General features: G+C 38.1%; 1 protein-coding gene across 1 annotated transcript in view; it reads left to right on the forward strand.

Moving 5' to 3' along the window:
- The window catches only part of Alms1 (ALMS1 centrosome and basal body associated protein), a 146751-nt gene that overhangs the window by 17167 nt on the left and 104478 nt on the right, over positions 1-25106 (forward strand). The window contains exons 2-8 of the mRNA XM_048352749.1: positions 3395-3520; positions 11101-11296; positions 17076-17193; positions 18852-20440; positions 20707-20822; positions 20913-21047; positions 22415-22562. Coding sequence (XP_048208706.1) covers positions 3395-3520; positions 11101-11296; positions 17076-17193; positions 18852-20440; positions 20707-20822; positions 20913-21047; positions 22415-22562 — 2428 coding nt within the window. The remainder of the gene's footprint in view (positions 1-3394; positions 3521-11100; positions 11297-17075; positions 17194-18851; positions 20441-20706; positions 20823-20912; positions 21048-22414; positions 22563-25106) is intronic.

The following is a 25106-nucleotide window of genomic DNA, read 5'->3' on the forward strand; positions in this document are numbered from 1 at the left end:
TGGCTTAGTGGTAGAATGCTTGACTAGCATGTATGAAGCCATGGATTCTATTCCTTAGAACCACATAAACAGAAAAAGCTGGAAGTGGTGCTCTGGCTCAAGTGGTAGAGTGCTAGCCTTGAGCAAAAGAAGCTCAGGGACAGTGCCCAGGCCCTGAGTTCAAGCCCCAGGACTGGCAGAAAAAAAAGAAAGTGTTCCTTTCCAAGTACAACTTAGTTCTATCCCATGAAATTTGATACTTAATAGAAATTAAAAATAAATACTTTATTTTCTGTTTTTTTTCCATCATATTACTTGGCTCATCTGAGAGATATAGTATTTCTTGTAACAATTTTTATTTAAGAATTTTAATTTCATTTATTTTCTAGTTTTGAGTGTAATTTATGAGGTATTTAGAAATTTAAGAGTAGAGAAAAGAATTTTAGTTTTTTTTCTATAGTTTTTTTCTAATTATATATTTAGAGTATGATCTGGTGATAAAAATTTTTAGTTGAGATTAACTTCATAGTTTTGTAAAATTTGTTTTTGCATATGTTCTTTATTTGGAGAAGAATCTTTAGTTGTTGAATGCTAAATTGTCTATAAAGATGAGTAGTTCAAGATTACTCTTATATTAGTAATTTTTTCTGTTTGTCTATGAGAAAGATGTTTTCAAATTTCTCACTTTGATGGGAAATTAGTTTTCTTTTTATTTTGGCCACTCCTAGGCCATGAACTCAGGGCCTGAGCACTGTCCCTAGCTTCTTTTTTGCTCAAGGCTAGCACTCTGCCACTTGAGCTACAGCGCCACTTCTGGCCATTTTCTGTATGTGTGGTGCTGAGGAATCGAACCCAGGGCCTCATGTATACGAGGCAAGCACTCTTGCCACTAGGCCATATTCCCAGCCCGAAATTAGTTTTCTTAATAAGATAGTTTCAATATTTAAAGTTAGGCATAAGAAAATTTCAAATTGCTATATCCTCTAGTTGAGCTGATAATTTTATTATAATGTAGTTATCTGTTTTTTTTTTGGCTAGTCCTGAGGCTTGAACTCAGGACCTTGGCACAGTCCCAATGCCACTTTGTACTCAAAATTAGCACTGTACCACTCAAGCCACAATACCACTTTTGACCTTTTCTGAGTAGCTTATTAGAGATGAGAATCTTTCAGACTTTCTTGCCCAGGTTGGCTTTGAATCAGAATCTTCAGATTCTAGCCTGTTGAGTAGCTAGGGAATACAAATGTGAGTCATTACCACCCGGCTGTATCTATCTTTTATACCTATTTTTTTAGTTTTGATTTATATCATATAGTCTCACCTCTATAACCATTTTGATTCTCATGAGATTTTTGGCTGTGGTGACATTTCTGGGGCCATTTTGTCAGTACATAGATCTGTTTAGCACTTTACAATATACAGGATGATCTTCCATAACATTTCCCCAGTCAATAGTGCCAGTGGTGAGAAACCCTAAAATAACATTAATATGATAACACAAGAGACATAGAGACAAAGCAAGAGAAAAAGGAAGAAAGGTAGGTATTATTAGGAAAGATCAAGTGGATGAAAGGAAAGGGGACAGAGATCTCAATAGATCAGATCAGACTTTAATCAGTGGCAAAGAAGGGGTGGAAAGGTGTGTGTGTGTGTGTGTGTGTGTGTGTGTATGTGTATGTATGTATGTATGTGTATATGTGTGTGTGTCCATGTGTGTGTCCGTGTGTGTGTCTGTCCGTGTCCAGTGCAGGTTGTAAAATAAATCAGATAGTTGCTGCTTAAAGGGCCCGCCCAAAGCCCTGGGCACTTTTTTCCAGGTATAGCATCTACTTAACAAAGGAAGAAGTTTTCAAAACCAAAGTAAGTAGTTTTTAGGCAAGAATCGGTGGGTTGGCAGATAATACAGTATTTTATTTTATTTATTTATTTATTTGCCTGTCCTGGGGCTTGAACTCTGGGTCTGGGTGCTGTCCTTGAGCTTCTTTTGCTCAAGGCTAGTGGACTACCACTTGAGCCAGAGTGCCACTTCCAGCTGCTTTGAGTAGTTTATTGACAGGTTTATTGGCCAGGTTGGCTTGGAACCATGGACTTTCGTAGCCAGGTTGACTTTGAACCATGATCCTCAGCCTTGTGCGTAGCTAGGATTACAAGCATGAACTACCAGTTCCGTGTATTTTAATATTTTTATGGCATAATGTTTTGTATACTTAAAAAATTTCCCCTTAAGCAAAGATTAATTGTATAAAGGGATTTCTTTCCTCCTCTTCTTTGTCTCCCTTCTTTTTATTAGCTTACATTAGTTACACAGATGAGGAAAGAGATTTCGTTGTGTTATTTCCAAAAGTGCAATGCAGTCTTTGATTAGTGTGTACTCTGATTTCCATAGATGTGTAGAATATACTTCCAGTTCATTATCAAAATACAATGCATTTTCTAACATTGCCTAGTGGGTTTCATTATGCTGTCATTTTACACACACACACACACACACACACACACACACACACAACTTGGGTCATGTTTGTTCATTTGGTGCCTTCTCTTTCCCTCTCCTCCATTTTGCTGGTTCCCTCTGCCAGATGGGTCCCTTTTAAACTCATGTTCTATCATCTAAATCTAAATTTAGCATATTACCCAAAACTTTATCACTTGAGTTACAGCACCACATCTGGCCTTTTCTGTTTATGTGGCACTGAGGGATCCAACCCAGGGCTTCACGCATGCTAGGCAAACACTCTACCACTAAGCCACATTTCGAATCTGCCCATACTGTTTTCTATACTTATATTTTTAAAATTTTGGTTTCTTTATGACTTAGGTATATTTGCTATAAATAATGTAAGTTTACAAATAACATTATGGTTAAAATGTGACTTTTTCTTTTTGTTTTGTTTGGTGTTTTTTTTTTGCCAGTCCTGGGGCTTGGACTCAGGGACTGAGCACTGTCCCTGGCTTCTTTGTGCTCAAGGCTAGTCTGCCACTTGAGCCACAGTGCCACTTCTGGCCTTTTTGTATGTGATGCTGAGGAATCGAACCCAGGGCTTCACGTATATAAGGCAAACACTCTTGCCACTAGGCCATATTCCCAGCCTGTGACTTTTTCTTTAAACAAATGTATTAGCACATTTATATACCATTATTGCAGATAAACAATTTCATCTATCTCATTTTGTGTTCTCTTTTGTATTTTTTTCTATGCTTTTTTCCTCACCTGCCTTGCTTCTGAAATTGCTTTTGATTTTGTAGGTCGGGACTGTACAGAACAGATAGAAATTTTAGCAACTCTCATGAGTTGTTTTATGCAAATTAGGACCTATGTGACATCTGACTTTGTCACTACGTAATTGTTGTTCTCATTTTTACTTTCTTTAGTCCTGAGTGCTACTACTCTGTTATGTTTGCTTTTGGTTTGCAGATTGTTCCACTGACCTGTAACGTATGGCAGCAGCCATTATATGAAGGCAATGTTAGAACACAAATTTCTGATACCAGTTCTGTCTCATTGGAAACAACAAGCCAATGGAGTTCTGAGGATGATCAGGTATGTATGAAGATAACTGGCAAACTTTTTTTGTTAGCAGCACAAGAAGTTTGCTATGAAATATGTGAAAAGATATGTTAATGTTTTCTGTACCATTCCTATATCTTCTTTCATATTTTAAAAGTCAACTTTATTGACATCTAAATCAAATTTAGAGACATTCTTTTAGGTATATCTTGTCAAGTGGGCTTTTTAGTTTTTTGTGGTATTGGGGTTTGAACTCAGGGCTTCTTGCTTTCTACACTCTACCTTTTTGAGCCAAACTCCCATCTCCTATTTGCTATTTCCTATTTTTCACTTAGGGCATCATCTTTTAGCCCTGGAACAATCTCTACCTATTATTATTATTTTTTTTTTGAGTAGCTGGGATGACAGGTGTGCACCACTGTGTGCTCCTTCTGGGTGGAGATGCAGTCTTGCTACCAAATTGCTTAGGCTGGCCTTAAACCTCAGTCCTTCTTTTCTCTGTCTCCCAAATCGCTGGAATTACAGGTGTGAGTCACTCCTCAAATGAGTTGATAATATGTTGTATAATATAGTATATTACGTATCATCCATGTATGTTATATATCAATGAACTCAGGGCCTTATGCTTGCTTGCAGAGCACTCTACCATGTGAATTGTGGCCTTTAGCTCTAAACACCACTATATTTGAGATAGACAACATTGCTATCCTGAAAAAAGTCAGTATGCCCCTTATTGGTAACTACTTCTACTTCTAGATCTTGGCAAGTCTCGATTCCTTTAGTTTCTGGACCTGTAGGTTTTGCTCTTTCAGAATTAGGCAGCATGTATATTTTAAAATTTGGTTTCTTGGGCTGGGAATGTGGCCTAGTGGCAAGAGTGTTTGCCTCATATACATGAAGCCCTGGGTTCGATTCTCCAGCACCACATATAGAAAAAAAACCAGAAGTGGCGCTGTGGCTCAAGTGACAGAGTGCTAGCCTTGAGCAAAAAGGAAGCCAGGACAGTGCTCAGGCCCTGAGTCCAATGCCCACTACTGGCCAAAAAAAAAAAAAAAAAAAAAAAGAAAAATTTGGTTTCTTTCATTTTGCTTTTATTGCAAGTATCAATAATCTGGTCTGTTGTAACTTTTATTACTGAATTACATTTCATTCATGCACTTTTTGGGGGATTGGTTGGGTATTGGGTCCTGAGCCTGAGCACTGTCCCTGGTTTCTTTTTTTCCTTTTTATTTTATTTATTTTTTAATTGTCAGGGTGATGTACAGAGGGATTACAGTTTTATACATAAGGCACTGAGTACATGTCTTGTCAAACTTGTTACCTCCTCCCTCATTTTTCTCCCACTTTTCCAACTACCCAGCCCTCTCCCTGAAGTTGTACAGTTGGTTTACAGCATATTGTCTTATAAGTATTGCTGTTGTATTGGTTCTTCTTTTATCATTTGTCTCACCAATTTGATGTTCCCCTTCTCTTCCCTGATTCAGACAAACATAAATACAATACCCAGGGTACCAAAATCAGATACAGTGACAACAGGGGTAAAACCATAGGGAAGAAAAACAAAAGAAAAAGGCATAATTTCACATAGTACATTGAAAATAACAATGATAAACCACTCATTTCTATAACTTATAGTTATTTTGCTTAGCATCATCTTATGTGATCATATGTACACAGCTGTTGAGCTGTTGTGATCATCTGCTAGGACTATTTGTTCAGCCACTCTGGAAAGCAGTATGGAGGTTACTCAAAAGGCTAAACATAGAGCTCTCCATGACCCAGCAACCCCACTTTTGGGCATTTACCCAAAGGATCACAAGACCACACTAAAGCTACCAGCACAACCATGTTCATCGTAGCACAGTTTACCATAACTAAAATGGAACCAACCCAGCTGCCCCTCAGTAGATGAGTGGATCAAGGAATTGTGGTATACACACACATAGACACCCCCCCCCCCAAATGGAATTCTATGCTTCTATCAGAAAGAATGACATTGCCCTATTCGTAAGGAAATGGAAAGCCTTGGAAAAAATCATACTAAGTGAAGTGAGCCAGACCCAAAGAAACATAGATTCTGTGGTTTCCCTAGCTTCTTTTTGCTCCAGGCTAGCACTCTATCACTTGAGCCAAAGGCCTTTTCTGTTTATGTGGTGCTGAGGAATCGAAACCCAGGGCTTCGTGAATAGTAGGCAAGCACTCTCTACTGCTGAGCCACACTCCCAGGCCCAGTTATTGGGTCTTGATCTCAGGGCTTTTTGATCTCCCTCATTTGACTAGCTTTTTCATAGCTGACATACTACCAGTTGAGCCACATTTCCCATCTGGCATTTTCCTGGCTAATTGTAGATGAAGTACCACAGATTTTTCTGCTTAGACTGGTTTTGAGCATGAATCCTCAGATCTTAGCCTCTTGAGTACCTAGGATTACAGGTATGAGCAACTAATACCCAGCTCATGTTTTCAGTGGACATGTCTTTATTTCCCTTGGATAAATGCTAGGAATGGATTTGTTAACTTATATGATGTATGTTTATAAAAAAAGTGTCAAATTGTTTTCCAAAATGATTGCCTTATTTTGCATTCCCAGCAGTGTATAAGAATTTGTTTGTCTGCATCGTTGGAATAATTTTTCCTATTGCCAGTGTCTTAAAAATTTAATGTTGCCCATACTAGGAGTTATATTATGGTGTCTCATTGTGGTTTCTTTCTTTCTTTTTTTTCTGTTTTGGTTGTTGCTTGAACTTAGAGCCTGGGTGCTATCCTTGAACTTTTCTGCTCAAGGCTAGTGTTCTACCACTCTGAGCCACAGCGCCACTTCTGATTTTCATAGTGGTTAATGGAGTTAAGAGTCTCACTGACTTTGCCTGGACTGGCTTTGAACCACGATCCTCAGATCTCAGCTTCCTGAGTAGCTAGTATTACAGATGTGAGTCACTGGTGCCTGGCTTCATTGTGGTTTTAATATTCATTTTCCCAGGGGCTGGGAATATGGCTTAGTGGTAGAGTGCTCACCTTGCATGCATGAAGCTCTGTGTTTGATTCCTCAGTACCAAATAAACAGAAAAAGCTGGAAGCGGCACTGTGGCTCAAGAGGTAGAGTGCTAGGCTTGAGCAAAAAAAAGGAAGCCAGGGACAGAGCTCAGGTCCTGAGTCCAAGCCCTAGGACTGCCCCCCCCCCCAAAAAAAAATTATTTTCCTAATGACTAAGTGATGTTGAGCATAGTTTTGTGTGCTTGTTGCCTTCCACATTTCTTCTTCGGTGACGGGCCTGTTTAAATCTCTTTTCCCATTATTTTTAAGGCATTCTTAATATATCCTAGATGCAGGTCTTTTGTCAGATATTTTGTCAGCCCCTGTGTGGCTTGTCTTAGTATTTTGCTGATTTTAAGGAATGGAAGTTTTAATTTTATACTAAAAAATCTTGGTTTAATCCTATTTTCCAAAGATTTTCTCCTATGTTTTCTTTTAGAACTGGGTTTCTTTCTTTTTCCATGTGTGTGTGCATGTGTGTATGTGCGTGCATGTGGTGTGTGTGTGTGTGTGTGTGTGTGTGTGTATGTGTCAGTGTCAGTATTGGGGCTTTGAGCTCAGGGGCTGGGTGCAGTAAGTCCTTATCTTTTTCCACTCAAGGCTGGCCACACTCTTACCACTTGAGCCGCAGCTCTACTTCTGTCTCTTTGGTGATTAATTAGGGATAAGAGTCTTAGATATTTTTGCCCAGAATGACTTTAAACGGATCCTCAGATCTTAGCCTTCATAGTAGCTTGGGATTATAGAAGTGAGCTACTGATGCTCAGCAAGAACTGGATTTCTTAAGAACCTGGAGCAGTTCTAACATTTTGGGCTGAATAATTTTTTTTTTTCTAGTACTGAACAAAGGGCCTTGAGTTCTTGCTTGAGATTTTTTTCACTTGTTGCTGATGCACTACTAGTTAAGCCACTCCTCTGTGTCTGGCTGTATACTAGTTAATTAGAAATAAGAGTCTCACAGATTTTTATGCCCATGCAGGCTTTGAGCCAAGATCTTCAGATCTCAGCCACCTGAATAGCTAGATTTATAGGGATGAGTGACCTGTAAATTGTGTGGGGCTGCCCAATGTATTCAGGATATTTGGAAACGTTCATTAGAAGCAATGACTCTTCCAAGTTGTGACCATCAGAGATGTCTTTAAATATTGCCAAATGTCCTATGAATAAGCAGAGGATAAATTTTGCATTTGAGAACCATTGCTTCAAGTTTTAATAGCTTTTTTTGTTTAGTTTGTTAGTTTATGTTGAAGTAAGAGTCTTCGTGTGTGTGTGAGTGTGTGTGTGTGTGTGCGCGCGTGTGTGTGCCTGTCAGTGCTGTCCCTGAGCTTTTGTGCTCAGGGCTAGCATTTTACCAGTTGAGCCACAACTCTATTTCCAATTTCTTTTGGTGGTTAATTGGAGATAAGAGTCTCACAGACTTTTTTGCTTGGGTTTCTTTGAACTGTGATCCTCAGATCTCAGTTTCCTGAGTAGCCAGGATTAAAGATGTGAGCCGCCAGCATCTACCTGTTAGTCTAGCACTATGAGGCATTTTCCTCTTTAGTGGGTTTCTTCATATTGTGTTAAAAATAGACTAACCTTATATATGTGGGCCTATTTTTCCTCTCTGTGTTCCACTGATTGGTTTATCCTCATGCTGGTGTTATCCTCTTAATTATTGTACTGTCCAAAATCAAGTAGTAAGTTCTCCCACTTCCTTTTTTAGAAAATGTTTCTTTTTTAATGCTACATTCTTGGAATTTATAGATTTTAGAACTAATAATTAGCTTGTCAATTCCTATTTTAAAAGCCTGCAATTTTGATTAAGGTTTTATTGATTGTATAAATCAAGTTGGAGCAAATTGGCATCTTAACAATATTAATAACTCAGTAAACTCTGTTTATTCAGTTGTTTAATTTCTTCTTTTTTTTGTTTTTTTTTTGTGCCAGTACTGAGGCTTGAACTCAGGGCCTTGAGCTCTTGGTTAGTTTTTCTGCTCAAAGCTGGCACTTCACCATCTTTTCCTCTGGCTTTTTGCTGGTGACTTAGAGTTAAGAGTCTCTTGGATTTGTCTGCCCTGGTTACCTTCAAGCCTCAATCCTTGTATTTTAGCTTCCTGAGTAGCTAGGATTATCAGAGTGATCCACCAGCATCTGGCTTCTTTGTCAATATTTTGTTTTCATTGTATCAGTCTTACATCTTTTGTTAGACTGATGGATAAAAAATTTAAATTGGTGTAAATTGTAAAAATTTTACTTTTTTGTTCAGTACAGGATTATAGAAATAGACTTATTATTAATCTTGGAGCCTGTGACCTTGCCAATCTCAATGACTAGTTCTAGATGTTATGTATTTTAAGGACTTTGTATGTTGTAGTTGTCTCAACTGTATTCTTTTTTTTTTTTTTAATATTTGCTTTGTATTTCACTCCATTTTCCTCCATTGTTACTGTACTGGTTAGGTACTGCTTATTCTATCTACTTAATTTAATTTGTATTCTGAACCTAGACCTATGAAAGCAAGTGTAACTAATGTGTAGCTGAATATGATAAATACTTTCCTAGCTAAATTTGTGTAGCTGAACATAGTAAATAATTTGTATCTTAATCCTAGATGTAATATATAACGTTTGATAATACTAATCATTGCAGAACTTCTGAAAATCACTTTCTTGGCTTTTCCTGGTTTTGTTTCTACTCTTGCAGCTATTCTTTTTCAATGTCCTTTGCTGATTTCTCAAAATCATAGTTTGTAAGATGTGGACCAGAGTATGACTGTGGCTTGCCAATTTTTTTTTTTTGCATATTGTTTTAAAAATTTAGGTAAAGAATCCAGGGACAGTGCTCAGGCCCTGAGCCCAAGCCTCAGGACTGGCAATAAAATAAAATAAAAATTGAGATATTAAAACATTCGTTGCAAAATTAAATGCAAAAAACCTTTACAAATGAAAATTTAGGAATAAAACATGCAGGGCATAGCCAACCACAGATGTGATTGCTTCCTAATACCACAACAAAGTCCTCGGTCTGTACATGTTTGAGGTTGTCTCTCTCCACTCCCCCAGTACTCTGGGATTTGATTTCTGGGCTTTACCCTTGCCAGGTAGGCGCTTTACCGCTTGAGCCACACTCTAGCCTCTTTTGCTTTCATTATTTCCATATAGGGCTTCACATTTATGCCTGAACCAGTCTGATCCCTGATCCTCCTATGTAGTTATTTTCCTGCATAGCTAGGATGACAGGCACATGGTTTTATTGGTAGCTTTTATTGGTTGAGATGAGGTCTTGGGAACTTTTTGTCTGGGCCAGCCTTGAACCACAATCTTTTCCGTCTCTGCTTCCCTAGTAGTTAGGATTATAGGTGTGAACCAACTAACCCCATAACTTTTTTTTTTTTAATACCAGTCGTGGGGCTTAAACTCAGCCTGAGCACTGTTCCTGGCTTCTTTTTGCTCAGGGCTAGCATTCTACCACTTGAGCCACAGCACCAGTTCTGGCTTTTTCTATACATGTAGTGCTGGGGAATTGAACCCAGGGCTTCATGCATGCAAGGCAAGCACTCTACCATTAGGCCATATTCCCAGCCCCAAGCTTTTTTGACTTATTTGAAATGTTGCAATGTTTTTGTTTTCATCCATTCAGGAATTTAAATTTTTGGGAGATACTTAAAGATATTACTAAAGAATACATGTCCTTAGTTTTCAATATGATTTTTTCCCAGCAGTGTACTACAACTTAGATTAGGGATGTTACTAGTATAAGAGTAAATACTTAAAGACAAATGTATTACTATTAGAATATTTAAATATAGTAAGCTATGACTCCCCCCCCCCCCCCATACTAGGGTTTGAACTTAGGGCCTTGTTAGTCTGGTGTTTTACCATTTGAGCCCCCTGTCTTTTGATATTTTTGAGAAATGTCTTGCTTCCTGCCTGGGTGTACATATGAGCGTGTGTGTGTGTGTGTGTGTGTGTGTGTGTGTCTGTGTCTGTGTCTGTGTGTGTGTGTGTGTGTGTGTGTGTGTCTGTGTCTGTGTCTTAGGGCTTAAACTCAGGGCCTGGTACTGTTCCTGAGCTATTTGTCTCATGGCTAGCTAGCATAATTTCTGGCTTTTGGTGGTTAATTGGCGATAAGAGTTTCATGGACTTTCCTGCCCTGGCTGGCTTTGAGCTGTGATCCTCAGATCTCAGCCTCCTGAGTAGCCACCAGTGCTTTGCTCAGTCTGCCTGCTTTAAGCTTTTCTTCATTGTTGGAATCATAAGCTGCACTACCACATCTAGCTTTTCTCTGTGGAGATAGACTCTTACATACTTTCTCTAGGCTGGCTTCGAATCATGATCTTTCTAGGCTCAGCTTCTCACATAGCTTGAGAAGAAAGGCATGCACCACTGTGCCCAGCTATTGGTTTAAAAGAGGTCTCCAGAAATATTTTACCTATGCTGTCATCAAACCGACATTTTCCTGATCTCAGCCGCCTTAGTAGCTTAAATATAGATATGAGTCACTGGCTATGAGTGAACATTTTAATCTAAATGTTAATGTATATGTTAACTCAATTAATTAATGACTTAGCGTATTTTCCTTTAAAATTAATGTTTTAGAGAACAGAATGTTGGCATGGTCTTCCACAAGAAAAAGAAACTTCTAAAACCTTGGATACATCCCAGACCAGGATTAATTTGAAAGCAGAAAGACCTGAAGTGACAGAGTCTTCTTCTTTGGAAGAAGGTGTATTGACCCAGTCAGAAGGCCAGGTGAAGAAATTGAGCAGAGATCTTTCATGCTCTCCACTGCTAGGTAATGCTTTTGTATTTTTATCTAGTAGTAGCAATGCCTCACATTTGTAAAACTCTTTGGGGGGGCTAAAAGTCTTTTTGAGTTGAAGATCTCTGTAGAGCTATACTAGAATGAATTAGTTTAATTTTGAGTTTTCACATTGCACAGCTAGTATAGGTCATATATTAACCGTGCAACTGAATCTCACTTTGTTGTGCTGTATTGCTCATAGAGGGAAGAAAGGTTTAACTTGGCTTTCTTTCTAGTAATAGTGCCTTTTCAGTACTGAACTGGCAGAAATATTTGTGGACTAACCATATATTGTCTTATGATGGGTTCTTGCAGCAACATGTTCACTAACAAATAAGGAAAGAAATAGGAATTTAGGTATATGTTATCCATAGGTTTGGGACCAAAAAAATTAGGAGAAAGAGATTAAGTGGCTTGCTTTTCCAAGATCTTACTACTTTCTTTTTTTGGTATAATTATAGCAGATTTATTAGCTTCTTACAAAAAATAAGCTTTAAGTGCCTTTCAAGTCATCCAGAAATTCAACTGTAAATATGGTTTTATAGAGTTTTGTAAAGAAGCATGGACAGGACTGAATTCAGCAAGTTCTTTTCAAATATGCCAATGCTATCCAAATCAAGATATCAGTGCTAACATTCTGTGATTGACAGTCAGCTTTTAATGTACATTAAGTTAAAGTCAATTTTATATTGTGTTTTGAGAACAATGTTTAAAAAATTACGAGTATCTTTGGGAGGAGCTTACAGTGGTAGATGAGAAAGAAGACTTTAATCACATTTGAAGGGCTGTCATGTCAAAGAGGAAGCAACCCACTTTTAGTTCATTCATGTATGTAACAAAGTGTTTGAGTGCCTATTGCATTTGATACTAGGGATAGATAGATAAATGAAAGCTACTTCCTCCTTTTTTGGAAAGGTTATTCAGTAAACAGAAAACAACAATACTGTGGATGAGGTGTCTGGAGGTCAGGTCTATAAACTACAGCCCACAGACCAAAGCTTGATTTTGTACTATCTGTGAGACGTACCCCTCCCCCCGCCTTTCAGGGTCTTGATCTATAATAGTTCAGGCTGGCTTAAAACTTTCTATGTAGGGCTGGGGATATAGCCTAGTGGCAAGAGTGCCTGCCTCGGATACATGAGGCCCTAGGTTCGATTCCCCAGCACCACATATACAGAAAACAGCCAGAAGCGGCGCTGTGGCTCAAGTGGCAGAGTGCTAGCCTTGAGCGGGAAGAAGCCAGGGACAGTGCTCAGGCCCTGAGTCCAAGGCCCAGGACTGGCCAAAAAAAAACAAAACAAAAAAAAAACTTTCTATGTAGCCCAGACTTGCTCTGAACTCAAGACTTGCTCTGAACTTCAGGCTTGCTCTGAACTCCTTCTGCCTCAGCCTTCCAGTGCTTCGATTTTCCAGCATGCTCAGCTAAACTTTTAATTTGTTTTTTGTTTTTGTTGCCAGTCCTGGAGAGTAGACTCAGGGCCTGAGCACTGTCCCTGGCTTCTTTTTGCTCAAGGCTAGCACTCTACCACTTGAGCCACAGCTCCACCTCTACTTTTTTTCTATATATGTGGTGCTGAGGAATCGAACCCAGGGCTTCATGTATATGAGCACTTTATCACTAGGCCATATTCCCAGCCCCTCAGCTAAACTTATATTTATTATTGTTGTAGTGCTGGGGATTGGACCTAGGACCTGTACATACTAGGCAAGTGCTCTGTCACTGAGCTATGTGCTCTACCATTGGCATTTTCAAGATATTTAAAAACAGCAGGAGGTAACAAATTTGACAAAAAATGTACTCACTACTCTACATATGTAACTGTAACCCTCTGTATATCACCTTGACAATAAAAACTAAAAAAAAAAAGTAAAAACAAAGGATATAATGTGTAACAGTCTTATTTTATCAACCTAATATTTAAAAGCTAATATTCTCTGGCCTTTACAAAAAGTGCTTGCTAACTTAATGTTCTAGTTAAAATGAGATCACATAGCTTAAACTGAGCGGTTTATCAGTTTGATACCAGAAAAATTTCTATGAGGATATATAGCAACAAAGTGAATTTTATGCCGTAGCAAAATGTCAAACAAAATTGTAACAGAAATTTCTATAATAGAAGATTTCAGTACTGGGTTAAAGATTTTACTATATGAGTTGGTTAGTTGGAGGTAGAATTTAGACTTTACTGCCTGAGCTAGTTTTGAATGGTGATTCTCATGTCCCAGCCTCCTGAGTAGCTAGGATTATAAGCATGAACACAGCTCAATTTCTCATTGAATTCAGTAAATAAATAATTCTGAATAAAGTGTAGCAGATATTTTAGTTGGCATTGAGGACGTAGCTATGACTGAAGTAGTCATCAATTCGCAGTTTTGCTGAGAAGCAAACAGACCAAAGGTTCAATGACAGTGAAGAATTGGGAAAATGTGAAGGGAATGAGGGAGTGAGAATGTATTGTTGAAGCCAGGGCAGAAGACAACGCTGAGCTTATTGACAATTTCAGGCTCGAAAGTGGCTCGAAAATGTATGCAGTTGTAGACATTCTAAAATCAAGAAAGTATACAGTAGAAACCACTATTACATTTGTATTGAGAAAAACAATTTTAGTTTTAGGAAAATACAAAGTTGAATTAATTTTAAATATGTTGTCTTTATAAATAATTTTTTCTGGAGGTACTGGGGCTTGAATTTCAGAGTCTTGTGTTTTCTCTGTTTGCTCTGATGACTACCACTTGAGACATGTCTCTAGTCCTGCTTTTTTGCTGGTTATTTTATTTTACTTTATTTTATTTTTTTTTTATTAATTGGACATAAATTTTTTTACAAGGTGTTGTGCAAAGGGGGTGCAGTTACATAGTAGGGCAGTGTGTACATTTCTTATGATATCTTACAACCTGTTTTTCTATGCCTTGTCTAGGTCAGGTTGACATATATGCAATATACAATGTATCAAGAACATATACAGTATTCACAGACTTGGTCTCTACTGTCTCTCTGTCTCCCTTTGTTAACAGTCATATATCAGGGAGATCATGCCCCTTTGTTTTCTGTGTTCTAGGCTTGTCTCACTCAACATTATTTGTTCGAGTTCCGACCATTTCCCTGCAAATAACAATATTTCACCATTCCTAATCGCTATGTAGTATTCCATTGTGTATAAGTACCATATTTTTTGGATCCATTCGTCTGTGGAGGGGCATTGCTGGTTATTTTAGAAGGGAGACAAGCAGACTTTTCTGCTTGCGCTGGCTTAGAACCATGAATGACCCTTCAGATCTTGGCCTCCTCCTAGTAGCTAGGATTGCAGGTGTAATCCAACAGCACCTGACTATAAATTTTGTTTCCACTAATATTTACTTTTAGTTTTATAGTTGTATGATTGAATAGAGAACAAAGGCTTCATGTCTGGTTTGTACATGTGTAAGGGTAATGAAATAGGAGTTATTTATTTATTTTTGTCAGTTGTAGGGCTTGAACTCAGTGTCTGAGCTCTGTCCCTGAGCTTTATGCTCAAAGATAGTATTTTAACACTTTGAGCCACAGCACCACTTCCAGTTTTCTATGGGTTAATTTGAGATAAAAGAGTCTCGCAGCCTGGGCTGCCTTTGAACTGCGCTCTTTAGATGTCAGCCTCCTGAATAGTAGGATTGCAGATGTGAACTACTGGCGCCAAGCTTATTTTTATTTTATTGTTACTATAAAGGTGATGTATGGAGGGGTTACAGTTACATAAGTCAGGTAAAGATTACATTTTGGACAATGTCACCCAGTAAATGGAGCTTTTATAAGATGACACAAAATCACAAGAGTTTTTTTTTTCTTCAAAGGCAGAAGTCTCTTAGTGTCTTCCCCTCCCCCCCCCCCCCCCCCCCCCCCCGCGCTTATTTTTGTGCTGGGCCTGCCTGGCCTTTTGTCCCTGAACAGAGTTGTTGGTTTTTTTTTTTTTTTTTGGTTGGTTGTGGGGCACTGTCATTTGAGCTCTCTTGTTCAAGGTTAGCACTCTACCACTTTGAGTCACAGAGTCACTTCCGGGGGTTCTGGTGGTTAATTGGAGACAAGAATCTCATGGTCTTTACTGCTTGGGCTGTTTTTGTTTTTGTTTGTTTGTTTGTTTGTTTGTTTTTGCCAGTCCTGGGGCTTGAACTCAGGGCCTGAGAACTGTCCTTGGCTTCTTTTTGCTCAAGGGTAGCACTCTACCACTTGAGCCACAGCGCCACTTTTTCTGTATATGTGGTGCTGAGGAATCGAACCCAGGGCTTCATATATATGAGACAACACTTTACCACTTTACCACTAGGTCATATTCCCAGCCCCCCTGGGCTGACTTTGAACTGTGATGTTCAGATCTCAGCCTTCAGAGTAGCTAGGATTATACGTGAGAGCCACCGGCATCCTCCAGCTGTCTCCCTGAGCTTTTTGTGATCAAGGCTAATGCTCTACCACTTGAGCCATAAGCTATACTTCCAGCTTTTTGGTGATTAATTGGAGATGAGAGTCTTATAGACTTCCCTAATCTGGGCTGACTTCAAATTGTGATAATCAGATCTTAGATTCCCGAGTAGTTAGGATTACAGGTATGAGCCACTCAAGCCTGTCTTCCTTAAACATTTTAAACTACTACAAAGAATTTTGTTTATCTGGATTATTGATATTTTCTACATTAGAACTTAAAGCTGATAAATTTTTGTTTTTGTTTCTAATGGTACTGGGGTTTGTGCTTACTAGGCAGGTTCTCTACCACTTGAGCTACTATACCTCTAGCCTGGAGACGCTCCTGTTGAAGCTTCTAACATAGCTGGGATGAGAGGTACATCCACCATTCCCAGCTTTTTGTTGTTGTTGTTGGTTGAGATGGGAATCTCACAATATTTTCTCTGGGCTATCCTCTAACCACTAATTTCCTGATTTCAGACTCTTGGATTTCTAAAGCTGAAAAATTAAAAAAAAACTTTCAAAATAACACCATTGCATAGTATTCTGTGCAATTTCTAATGCTAGTTGTCTGGCTTCTCACCTTGATCCTTTGTTCTTAATCTTCGAAATAGCTAAGATTACAGGGATGAGCCACCAGCACTTGGTTGCATATGATTTTGCATTTCTTTCTTTCTTTCTTTCTTTCTTTCTTTCTTTCTTTCTTTCTTTCTTTCTTTCTTTCTTTCTTTCTTTCTTTCTCTCTCTCTCTCTCTTTCTTTCTTTCTTTCTTTCTTTCTTTCTTTCTTTCTTTCTTTCTTTCTTTCTTTCTTTCTTTCTTTCTTTCTTTCTTTCTTTCTTTCTTTCTTTCTTTCCCTCCCTCCCTCCCTCCCTCCCTCCCTTCCTTCCTTCCTTCCTTCCTTCCTTCCTTCCTTCCTCCGTTCCTCCCTCCCTCCCTCCCTCCTCCCTTCCTTCCTGTCTTATAATAGTTAAGAAATACTTAATTTCATATTTGCTAAGGAGTTAGAATACTTATAATTTAATTTCACTGTGATGTTTAAAAATACTTAAATGGGGGCAAATTAATTAATACTTCTTAAATTTTATAGTCATGTTTCTTTACTGATAAGGTAAGTATAAGAGTACCTGTCATTCAAGGTTGTGATGAGTATTCAATAAAATGTTGTATGTGAAGTGCTTGGGCCAAGTCAGGCTCAATAAATGGTAGCTGATGCTGTTATTATTATGTTTGTAGAAACTTTCAGATAGCAACATATTTAGATACTTTAAAGTATTTCATAAGTAAGTCAAAGAATTCATTTCAGATTGCTCAGTACTTTTATATTTGCAACTTTCCAGTAATACAGGATAACTTTGCTACTCCTGATTTGCCTTTGCTGACATGTTTGACACAAGACCAGGAGTTTGGGCCTGATTCCTTATTTCACCAAAGTGAACTAGATTTTGCACCTCTGAGGTAGGGTGGTTTATTTATTTTCCTTTAATCTTCCTACCATTTATTTTCTTTCTTGGGAGGGATTTGAGCTCAGGGTCTGGGTGGTGTCCCTGAACTTTTTTTTTTTTGCTTAAGGGTGGTGTTCTACCATTTGAGCCACAGCTCTACTTCTGACTTTTTGGTTTTTAATTGGAGATGAGTCTCATGGACTTTCCTGCCCAGGCTGGCTTGAAACCTTGATCTGCAGATCTCAGCCTTCTGAGTAGCTAGAATTAAAGAAATGAGCCACAAGCGCCCAGCTTCTACTGTTTCTTAGAATAAGATGTTAATGACTCCAGTCTAAGATTGAATTTTGAAGTAGTTAAGGACTTCAGTCTAAGGTTGAATAAGTTGGGATTTGATTTTTCTTACCATACACTCATGAAGGTAACAAGGTCCTAAATAAGTATTAACATGGTGGTAATGTATCTGTAGAGAGGTGCCAGGTAACTGTAGTTTATTTAAAAATATTTCTAAAGTATCCTAGCATTTCAAGCACACTGAGTTGGTTAGATGCACTGGATTTTCCTTATTCTGAGGTTTTCCATTCTGCCATTATCTTCCTCTTTCCTCTCAACTTTATTCTGCAGCAAAGCATTCATTACAAGCCTTTTCTGCGCTTTGATTTTGGTCAGCTGTTAGTAGATCAGCCTAGTTAGTTCATTTTACATTGTAGTACATGTGAATCTGAAGTAATAAAATTTTTCAAAACAAATTACAAGTTTATATCTTTCAGAAAAATCATAATTGGAGGAAATCCTTCAAACCATACGTTGAATTATCCACAAACATTTCTTTTCAGAACTGAAATAAAAACTCAACCTTTAATTAAAAACTAGATATTTAGAAAGTAAAAATTTCCTCTTGTCTTTTATGCTAAGCATTACTTTATTGGTACTTTTATGAAGAGTGCTCTGTGGCACAATAGATTGTTAACCAGTGATTAAGTTGCTGTTTTATTTTGGGAGTAGCTTACTTGATTGTTTTCATAAGCATGATAGATGAATAGTAAATAAGTAGGTTTAATGAGTATTAAATAGTAGTGGATGAGCATTTAAAATAGTAGAGCTTTTTAAGAGACTATTTTGAATTTTTCTATATAAAATCATTTGTTTTGAAATATAGGAAATCAGATTCTTGTCTATTTTAGGAGAAGTCTAAGGTAATATCTGGAAAATAGGGTGGTAGTTTACCTTCTGGTAAAATTTTCTTCATTCATTCATTAGCCACCTTATAGAAATTTGAAATTAAAAAGATATTTTTTTTTGGTGCTAGTCCTGAGGCCTGAACTCAGAGCCTGGGTGCTGTTCCTAAGCTTTATTGCTCAAGGCTAGCACTCTATCATTTGAGACACAGCCCCATGTTCTTCTTGCTTTGTAGTGGTTAATTGGAAGAGTCTCATGCTATTTTCCTACCTAGGCTGGCTTTGAATCACAATCCTCAGATCTCAGCTAGGAGAAACTAAGATATAAAAGCATGAGCCACCAGCACCTGGCTGAATTTTCTTTTTTGACATACTTAAAAAAAAAACAACATACTTTCAAATAAACTTGGTTTCGGTGACATCAGGTTTATATTTTTGTAGTAGTACTTAAAAATTAAATGTTAAGATGTTATTTGTTTTTAACTGTGTATTTCAGAGGAATTCCTGATAAATCTGAAGATACTGAATGGTTTTCCCGACCGTCAGAAGTTAGTGAAGCTTTGCTCCAGGCTACTTCAGAAGGATCTTCAGATTTGGTTAACAGTTGCTTTAGTGTATCTCAGTATCCACTTATAAGTAGCACCACTATTGGGTCTCAGCATTCTTGTTTATCTCCTGAGCAAGAGAACGAAGAGCATGGTTCCTCTGATGTTCTTGATGATCTGAAAACCCCCAAAGACTTTGACAGTTACGATGTTCTTTGTTCATATATGTCATGGAAAACAGGAAAAAATACAAAGCAGTCAAAAAACAATTTAGCTGAAAAAGACCAAGTTTCAATTTCAACTTTATCTGACATTAGTGATGAAAATATAGCTACTAAGTCAAACGAGAGTTTTGATGCTTCTTCTGAACATCTGCAGTGTTGGAAAGAGGAAGCTTTACAGCAAGTAGAAACATGTCTAAACAATACAGACAATATTTGTTTTCCACAAGAAGTTGCTCCTCCTCCTCCTAGTAAAAGATCATATTCTTTCTTGCGATGTTTATTGGAAAGAAGAGGAAAAAAAGGGGCTCCCGTGACCCCTGATAGTCATTATTTTGAGAGTGTTGATTCAAGAGTTCCAGCTGAGAATGAGGTGAAACAAAAGATGGATTCTTTGGAGGGTTATGAAGGAAATGAAGATCTGCAGGAAGAGCTGTCCCAATATTTTGAACAAAATGAGCCTAGAAGTAATTTGGCTTCTTCAGAGGTATATCCTACTTCTCCAGAGATGAAGTATGCTGAGAATGTTGTAGTTGTGGATAATTCTGGACGGGTTTCAGAAGCTCATATATGCTCCAAGGGACATGATATCTCTAAGACTAAGGCTTCTGCTGGTCCTCTTCAGACAGTTAAATTCAAGGTGGATGACACTTCAGAGCCACTGTATTTTGAAGAGGAAAGAAACCAAAAGGCACCTTCTATTTTTGGTGAGGATAATATTGATGCTACTGAAAATGTAGCCTTTGAGGCTATTATTGCCTCTATTGAGTCTTCAAAGACAGACATTACTGTAAGTGAAATCCAAACTGACATCAATAAATCCTTAACAGATGACAGACAAGAGAGACAATCCCCAAATTCACATCTTTCCCTATTAAAATATACTGATGAAAATTCTTTCTCTGATAAGTTTAAGGATCCAGACTATCAGTCTACTTTTGGGGTGTGTGAACCAGCAGCTTCAAAATCATTGTTGCATAAAGAATATGATGTTAGTTCCCTACATTGGTATCCAAATATAAAATCATCCCCCAATGCTCCTCAGAACATGTTCATTAAGCCACATTTTGTTATTTCAGAGCATAAACCATCTGTTTCTTTAAGTGAAAACCAGGCTATTGGTCAAGGGAAAACACAGTCAGCTTTATTTCAGTGTGACAAACACAATGAACCGTTTCTTCCCACTGGGAAGATAAAGTCCATTTCTGTTCTTGATTTTGCAAAGAAGGTAGGATCTTCAAACATTATTTGTCCAATGAAACAAGATTTAAAGCAGCAGACCTTTGAAGAAGTTGCAGATTCCTCAGACCATAATTTGGGTAAGGATGTAAATTGTAGTAATGCCATTGGAGGTTTACCTGCAGCTGCAGAAAGCAGCTTCTCAGCAAACTTGGTGGCATATGATGCAAAGTCATACGGTGCTTTACCACTGACTGTTAATGCATCCTTAAAACATATATTATAGTTGACCAAGAGACATTGCTGAAAGCTGATATAGGCCAAGGTGAAATTCCTTGGCCCATAGGAGCCAAGGAGATCTGTTTTACTATACATACAATTATGCAAAATGATTCCTGTTTTCTAGAGGACCTGCATGGGAAGCCTAAGTCTGATGTCATTACTCTGGATGGTGACACTGAATGCCATAGCCTGGATGAAAATGCTGCTGTGTGCTGTGAAAAAGTTGAACTTCAAGGAAAAGTAAGTCACACTGAAATGATAATTTTAGAAAATATTTTCTTTTCTAGTATTGTTTTAGAAATGTTATTTTACTTTTTTACTATTTCCTAGACATGTGATCAATATAACTTAACTGCTGGTGAATATGTTGAACTAGCAACTTTAGAGAACTTGCTTGATGATCTTTGTGAGAGCTCCTTGAATTGGCAGCCTACTTTACAACTATCATCTAAGGAGAACAAATCTGTAAGTTTTTCTACTTGACATTTCTCATGGGTAGGAAAAGGTATATTGTAGTTGAAAAGTAATAATGAAAGTAAAGCACCCACTTATATTTTCTAATACCTACTTACGATTTATAATCTGGTCTTCTGATATCTAGGAATATGTAAAAAGAATGTTTGCTTCAGACTATAAAAGCAAGTTCAAGCTGGTGCCTGTGGCTCATGTCTAGAATCCTAGTTACTCAGGAGATTGATATTTGAGGATTGAGGTTTGAAGCCAGTCCAGGCAGGAAAATCTATGAGACACTTACCAAAAAAAGCTGAATGTGAAGCTGTGGCTCAAGTGGTAGAGTCTTCTTAGCCTTGAGCCAAGAACCTCTGAGATAGCACCCAAGCTCTGAATTCAAGTCCCCAGAATAGCACCAAAAAGAACTGGACTAGCAACCCCCACCCCCCCCCCAAAAAAAAAAAAAGTTCTGTGGTGTCTTGGAAAAGGCCATCTTCAGAGCAGTTCTGGGGCTTGAGCTCAGGAGCCTGTGCAGTGTTCCTAAGCTAAGGTTTCTTGTTAATTTGGAAGCTGCAAGGAGAAACTTAAACACATGTGCTTTCTTAAAAATTCTGTATATAATGACTAATAAATACATACATATGTAAATGAGGTATACTAAAAAAAAAGTCTCTTGAATGGGACGAATTAAAACTTAAAAGAGTTTGTACTTTGTACCTGGGAAAAATTAGGTTAAGTGAAGTAAATCAGGCCCATAGAGACAAAGGGGATGTGTGTTTTCCCTTATATGTAGAAACCAGATTTAGCTTATAAACTTATAAGTAAGTATGTTGGGTGGTAAAAGGAGAACTCAAGTTGTGTAATTCCTTAGGAAGGCCAAGTCAAAGTTCAATGAAACAAACACCAGGAAATAAGTACTTAAAAGGAGTGGGGTAGGATCAAGGGGAAAGGGATAGAAGGAATGAAGAGAAGAAGGGAGGAAATACAGTCAAGAATTCAATATATATCCTACAAAATTAAGAGGAGTGAGGGAAAGGGTGGGCAGGGGAGGGATGGGTGAGAATTTTGAAAGGTATGACATTGATCAATATATATTCATAAATAGCCTTGTCACCCCCCTTGCACAATTGCTTGAAGATAATAAAAAATAAGTGTACTTTGTGTCAAGAAGTTTCCCCAGTATTGCTATATCATTTTACATTGCATAAATCTTTGTTGTGTAGAGTATTTTTAGAGTTTAAACAAGGTATGACCTGTTCAGGAGGGTTGTGACTTTAATCTTAATTACAGTTTAAAATTGCTCAATGTTCATTGTTAAACTGAGTTTTTTTTTAGCCAATGAAGTCTGAAATTAATCTTATACTTCTTCCTTTTTCAAATAGGTAAGTCATTTGAATTTGTGCATTGATCAATCATTTTCATCTACATTGCCTTCATTTGTTCCTCATGAGCCAACTAGAGACTCGGAACATCATTCTTCAAATCTGAGAATGTTGAGGGTATCGCCTGACACTGTACCAACAACTGTAGGTATGTGGGAAAAGGAGATAGTAAATGTTTTCATTTTGGTTCATGAAAAATATTTTGCTTTACCTTCTTAGCAACCTGTCTAAATTAAGGAATATCTTGATATGTCTGTGAGGCTGTGTGGGGAAGAAGTTAGAATAGATGGACTAAGTCCAGTTGGCTGAGGGTTTTTTGTTGTTGTTGTTGGTTGTATGCCTTGAACTCAGGGCCTGGGCTCTGTCCCTGAGCTCTTTTGCTCAAGGCTGGTGCTGTACCATTTTGAGTCTCATGGACTATCCTGACTATGCTGGCTTTGGACCATGAGCCTCAGATCTGAGTCTCCTGAGTAGGTAGGATTACAGACATGAGCCACTAGCCAACTCAGTTTGGCAGAGTTCTTGATTGAACAAAAGGCAGCAGAGTAAGGCAAATTTGTTTGCTGTAAAGCTAAGAGACCATTCTTTTGATGTGCATTGCACCCCCTGATTCTGTGGCCTTTCACTAGTGGATTCCCAAGGTTCTCAGCCTTTTGATACCAGACTGAAAGTTACAAAACTGGCTTTCTTGGTTTTGGGGCCTTTGGGGTTTAACTAAGCCAAAACATTAGATACTACCTCCTCTTTTTTTTTGTGGATTTCTGTTGAGGGTCTTCTTGTATAACCTAGACTGCTCTCCCCTTGCTGTGTAACTGAACCTTGAACTCAAATCTTTCTGCCTCTGCATCTGTGTGCTGGGATTATATGTATTACCATGCCAGCTAATTTAAGGATGATTATCATTATTTTATACTTGTACTAGGGCTTGAACTCAGGGCTTTGTTCATTCCCTTGGCTTTTTTCCTCAGACCTGGTTCTTTATCACTTAAACCATAGTCTACTTCTGGCTTTTGCTGGTTAATTGGAGATAAACATCTCTTGGATTTGTCTGCTTGAGCTGGTTTCTAATCTTGATCCAAAGATATCAGTTTGAGTACGTAGAATTACAGGAGTGAGCCACCAGTGCCCAAGTACTACCACTAAGCTTTCTAAGGCTGATATCATAAAGTCATTATTTCCAATCTTCAGTTAATGCTTTTTCTTGGTTTGCCGCATCTTATGTTCAGTTCAGCATAAATTCTGTCTACCAAATCACTCCCAAATCCCCAACCTGTCATTTCCCCCCTTTACTATCTCCTCCTCTTCCTCCTCCTTCTTCTCCTCCTCCTCTTCTCCCCCCCTCCCCTCTACATTTTTTTCCTCCTTTTTGGTAGTGCTGTTTGGTTTTCTGGTCCTAGGATTTGAACTCAAGACTTTGCTTTTTAGGCAGATGGTCTACCTACCTTAGCTATTTTTACTTGATTTCTTTGTGAATAGGGTCTTGCATTCATGCTTTTGCCTGGTCCATGAGCCTTCTATTTAAGCTTCTTTTTTTTAATTTTAAATTTATTTGTTTATTAATTGAACACAAATTTTTTGACAAGGTGTTGTGCAAAAAGGGTACAGTTACATAGTAGGGCAGTGTGTACATTTCTTGTGATATCTTACGTCCTGTTTTCTATCTCTTTTCTAGGTCAGGTAGACATATATACAATATACAATGTATCAAGACCATATACAGTAGCCACGTGGCCACGACCAAGAAAGTTCGCCTAGGGCTTTAAATATAATGTCGATATTAGACCATATGTCGACAGTAGTCTTATATGAACGTACATACATAGCTTTTGAGCTATTGTATTCCCCTGAGAGGTCAATTTTTGACCTTTATATGTTGAGGAATTGTTTGGTTTTAGTTACATACTGTTGGGTTGCTGCCCCAATCCTGTGGGGAATACTATTTGACAAGCAGTTTTTGGTTTCACAGACTTGGTCTCTACTGTCTCTCCGTCTCCCTTTGTTAACAGTCATATATCAGGGAGATCATGCCCCTTTGTTTTCTGTGTTCTAGGCTTGTCTCGCTCAACATTATTTGTTCAAGTTCTGACCATTTCCCGGCGAATAACAATATTTCACCATTCCTAATCGCTATGTAGTATTATTCCATTGTGTATAAGTACCATATTTTTTGGATCCATTCGTCTGTGGAGGGGCATCTGGGTTGTTTCCATATTTTGGCTATTGTGAATTGTGCCGCGATAAACATGGAAGTACAAATGCCTTTTTGATATCTTGGGGTTTGCTGTTTAGGATAGATGCCTAGGAGTGGTATGGCTGGGTCATAGGGTAGGTCTATATTGAGCTTTTTGAGAAACCTCCATACTGTTCTCCAAAGTGGTTGTACTAATTTGCACTCCCACCAATAATGGAGAAGGGTTCTTCTTTCCCCGCACCCCCTCCAGCATTTGTTGTTTCCTGAGTTCACAGTATAGGCCATTCTAACTGGAGTGAGGTGGTATCTCAGGGTTGTTTTTATTTGCATTTGCTTTACTAGCAGGGATGTTGAGCATTTCCTCATGTGTTTCTTTGCCATTTTTATCTCATCTCTTGTGAAGTCTCTCTTTAGCTCCTTTGCCCATTTCCTAATAGGTTTATTGGGCTTGGAGGGGCTTAGTTTTTTGAGTTCTCTGTAGATGACAGATATCAGGCCTTT

The sequence above is a fragment of the Perognathus longimembris genome, chromosome 8, assembly GCF_023159225.1.
Source record: "Perognathus longimembris pacificus isolate PPM17 chromosome 8, ASM2315922v1, whole genome shotgun sequence".
Classification (NCBI taxonomy): domain Eukaryota; kingdom Metazoa; phylum Chordata; class Mammalia; order Rodentia; family Heteromyidae; genus Perognathus; species Perognathus longimembris.